General features: G+C 37.4%; 1 protein-coding gene across 2 annotated transcripts in view; it reads left to right on the plus strand.

Moving 5' to 3' along the window:
- Positions 1 to 4,577, plus strand: part of LOC148357428 (T-box transcription factor TBX2b-like) — a 13,660-nt gene extending 9,083 nt beyond the window's left edge. Inside the window, exon 7 of one of the 2 annotated variants that reach the window (XM_088345572.1) lies at positions 963 to 4,577. In XM_088345572.1, coding sequence (XP_088201698.1) covers positions 963 to 1,385 — 423 coding nt within the window. In that variant the 3' untranslated portion in view covers positions 1,386 to 4,577. The remainder of the gene's footprint in view (positions 1 to 962) is intronic. The other variant, XM_088345573.1, reaches the window with a different exon arrangement.
- The last annotated feature ends 238 nt before the right edge of the window (positions 4,578 to 4,815 follow it).

Here is a 4,815-nt window from a genome sequence, read left to right on the forward strand (position 1 = left end):
AATGTACAACACAAAATTGTTATGAAGTGACTAGAAATATCATAAAAAATAAATCAAATATATTATTAAAATATATTACCTAAGGCAAATAATATGATCTGAGCAGTATTTGCACTTAATTAGCAGTGGTGGAAAAGCCATATTTCCTGGAGAGAGGGTCCATAATCAAAGAAGAAAGGAAATAGTAGCTATTGTTTCTAACTTACTCTATATCATGAACGATTGCTGTCACGCGATAGCAATTTCACTTTGCAAATCATTTATTTTATATGCATTGTTCTGCTCATTCACAGAATTTGAAAAAAAGAAAAAAGAAAAATTGGTACTCATTACAAGTGTGTTTACTGGGGCAACATGCTTACTGGTAGTTTGCAAGTCTGTACATAATTTGGCTGTGTCATTTCATAGTGTTATAGCACCCCTTACTATCATTAAAAACAACAACATTTAACACTCAAGTGCTCCGTTTAGGTATTAAATGTTAAAAACGGGTCAGTAAAAAAAAAAATAAAAAAAAATCAAACAAACAAACAAGCACACACGCACAAATAAACAAAGATCATAATAATTACATCAACTCAGAGACAATAAATCCTAAACAAGACTTTACCATAACAAAAAAAAACTCGGAAATTATAAGGTTTTTTTATGATAATGGCATGAGTACAGCAGATGTACTAATGTTGCAAATCTTAATTAGAAAATTTTGTAATTACAGTAATGTTAACATAATATCCATGCAACTAGTAACACTGTTGGTGGTAGTAGTTGTGACAGAATTTAGAAAATAATACTAATCATTGCAGTGGTCGATAAAAAAACATTTTTGATGTTGATGGTAATGATAAGAATATGGAAAAAAATAGAATTAAAAAAAAACTATACAATTACATTATTTATCCTGTTTTGTATATAATGTATTATTGAAAAGTAATTATGCACTTTCCCCTGTCATGTTTCAGGGCATCCCCCAGCCTCAGTTTGGTGGTCTATTCCCATATCCCTACACTTGCATGGCAGCAGCTGCCCTCCCAGTAACCAGCACTTCCGGCCCACTCACCAGAAACCCTTTTCTTGCTACTTCTCGAACACGGCTGCGGTACAACCCCTACCAGCTCCCGATGTCGTTGTCCCAGAGCTGTAGTCGGCTCACAACTAAACTTCAATATGACTTTAAACCAGGTTCTGAATTATCCTCTAAATCATGCAGTAGGGAGACCAGTCCGTCCAGAGAACACGTGAACCACAACAATGGGGAATTATGTGGGAGGATCGCATCCCCTAAAACAGACAACTCTCTGAATGACCTACAGAATATTACAAAAATTGTGAGTGGCCTGGAGAACCAGAGGGGGCAATCCGCAGCAGAAAAAAATACAAAATGAAAGTACTCAGTTTGGAATGCCTTTTCCTGCAACTGATAGCTATTTTACTATGTGAAGTACACTTCACACGACAATGATGGTTTGGAACAATTGTAAATTCATTACTATCCGTATCATTTTGAAAGCAATCTTCAAATTATCACCATAGTAGTGTTTAGGGGATGAATAAGGTAAAAATGCCTCAAAAACAAAGACAACTTTGGAGTCTTTTGGGTGATTAAATGGAATTTGTATTCAATATGTGTCTGATATATTCATGAAATATGAAATGTAATAATTACAAATGTGTAAATATACCAATCTAGTCATATGCAGTGGGTATTCACAAATTTAGATCTGTGTAATAGTGTGTATATATTTCAAACATAACATTTCGTTAACCGAATTCTCAAACTCATTTCACTATTTACATTTGTTGGGGAGTGGCCACCCTGGTGTTATATCTGGCTTCAGTATATCAAACTGTATTTTTTTTTTAAAAATAGAAGGGGAAAAAAATCGATGGTATTCAAAACACCTCAGGTAACTTTACTTCAGTATGAAAAAAAACCTCAATCAAATGTGGATATATTCTTGGATACATTTAAGCATTCAATGCTCCAATTAATAATTGTCAATATCATAATTCTAACCCCTAAAATCTGATTGGCCACCCTGGGTGCTACGCTGCCCAACCAAAGGTGAGCCGAGCTACTCCGCAGCTATGGCGCTGGATGCATACAACAATCTAGTTGCAGTTCCACCTTGAACCTGAGAGGCAGTAATGCAACAAATTAGTATCCGGTCTAATTTCTTTATTCATTGCTGAAGTCACACAAGTAACATTCGTAACTTGGGAGTCTGACGATTGCGGCAGGACAAATGTTTGCAACGTTGTTAAAAAATAAAGTGGTATTTAGCTGACATTTAATTTTAATATTTATACGGATTGTATAAGACACAGTGACACGCTCAATAGGACTATTATGATATGAAAATAAGTCAGAAGATTACCGTCAGAGTAGCAATGGCTCAGCAACAGGAGGGCCAAAGCAGTAACTCTGAGGATGAGGGCCAGCTTGCCAACGCTGTGCTGTAGGTAAAACCCTGATAGTTACAGATAGCTCTAACTTGAACTTATTTGAATTTAAACATGAAATTCTCATCTCATTAGCTACACCGCTTACCCTCAGTAGGGTCGCGGGGGTGCTGGAGCCCATCCCAGCAATCATCGGGCAGTGGGCAGGGGACACCCTGAACTGGTTGCCAGCCAATCGCAGGGCACACGGGGACAGACAACTCACTCGCTCATTCACACCTAGGGACAATTTGGACGGGCCAATTCACCTGAAATGCATGTTTTTTGGAATGTGGGAGGAAACCGGAGTGCCCGGAGAAAACCCACGCAAGCACGGGGAGAACATACAAACTCCGCACAGGAAGTCTGGAGCTGGATTTGAACCCACGCAGGAGGTTCCCAAGACATGAACTGTGCCGCACATGCGCTAACCACTGCGCCGCCGTGCTTCCCCTATACATGAAATTATTTATCCTAATATTAATGATATTGTGATAACTTCTAAACTTCTTTATTTTGCTTGCCAAGGTGCAATCGTATTCTATTTATTTGGGTTATCTGAATTGTAATTTGGCAAACATCATTTAAAATATCTTACTTATGAGCTTCACCACGCTATAAGAATTTTGATCAGAAAACCTGAGAGTGGGGCGGCACAGTTAGAAAGCATTTTAGATGCAGCAGCGTTTTTAAAAACATATTTGGGAGGTCTTTTTGAGCTCTTCAGGCTGTTGAAAACTTGCTTTCGCCCTCCAAGTCAGCAGTGCTGTATTTGAACAAAGTTTTTTAGCTCGAAAGCTCATCAAAAATCAGTTGCGGACAACCGTACTTTATGGCAGGCTATGCTATTTTTGGGTGAGTCCAGAAGAGAACAGGTACTCAACATGGATTACTTTATTAAGTGTTTGTAGGCAAACACAAAACAGGGAAATTTTACCGTTTTAAATCATCCAAAGCTGTTTTCCAAGACTTGTGTCATATATTCAAATGTGCACAGTTATAAAAAACAACTGTTTTGTCGCATTTATACTGGGGTTTTTAAATTATTGTTTTTCATGAATAAATATTGCCATTTTTCCACCACAGTTGCTGAGGACTATTTTTTTCAATTTACATCACAGGTTTTTATATGGGTTGAGATCTGGGCTATTTGCAGTCCATGACATTGACTAGATGCGTCTTTCTCCAAGGAATGCTTTCACAGTTTTTGTTCCGTGACATGATCTTGGAAAATGAGTTTATCATCCCCAAACAATTCATCAATTGAAGGGATTAGAAAGCTATCATCATCACCTTGTCCATTGCAGATTGGTGACTTATCACTGAAGATAACCGTCATCCAGTCATCCACAGTCCATGATTGCCTCTCCTCAGCCGATTGCAGTCTTGCCCTTTTGTGGTGAAGCCTCAATGACGGTTTCCTTTTAGCTTTCCTATATGAAAATCCTATTTCTTTGAGGCAATTTTCCACGATTCTGTCACATACATTTCTCCCATTTCCTCTTCATTAGCCTTGTTGTGCATTTTCAGTTTACAAGACATATGACCTTTAGTTGTTTTTCTTGAAGCCTACATATCTTCCTTGGCCTATCGGTACGCTTGCCTTTAACAACCTTCCCATGCTGTTTTATTACTCCCAATCTTCGATACGACTGACAGTGAACAGCCCAAATCTCTGGCAACCAAATGGGTAGAGTTACCTCCTTCAAGTTCAAGTTTGATGATCCTGTCTTTGGTCTCAAGAGACATTTCTTTTGTTGGAGGCATGATTCTTGCCAACCCATTTAGTCAAGGAGCCCTACAAGGTGCGATAACTGCACTGATTTTAACTGCTGACTAACGAGCAGACTTAATCTAAGACAGGTGCCCAATTAAGGAAAGGAAATTGACTGGGTGTGTCTTTTTTTTCTACTCAAAATGCACTGATTTAATATTTTTTTCCCTCAGAATTGAGTGATTTCATATTTTTTTTCCTGCACTTGCTCTATAAAAGTAACATTTACAGTTGATTGCAATGTATTTTCTTAATTTCTTTTACTGTTTCTGAATGCACTTTGAACCTTACAACTGTTTCATGTTTGTGATTTGAGTTTCTTTTTTTCAGAATAAAACTTCTGAGTGAGGGCCTGCCCAACCCTTGTGATTCTATACTTTTTGCTTGAGGTTGTATATATTTTTGCTAACGTTGCTATTTTTCTTTGGTTTTACTCTCTTGATTTTTGTTCTGAAACAGTTGTTGTACGAGAAGTATTTATTATACTGTTACAGTTTGCATTATAGTTGTTCAATAAAAAAAGTCCAACATTTTCTTCCCCCCAAATCTTTGTGATATGTTTATCATAAATAACCTCAATGGGAGTGGGATTCAATTAT

Source organism: Urocampus carinirostris, chromosome 10 (genome assembly GCF_059441175.1).
Source record: "Urocampus carinirostris isolate Australia breed hairy pipefish chromosome 10, RoL_Ucar_1.0, whole genome shotgun sequence".
Taxonomy (NCBI): domain Eukaryota; kingdom Metazoa; phylum Chordata; class Actinopteri; order Syngnathiformes; family Syngnathidae; genus Urocampus; species Urocampus carinirostris.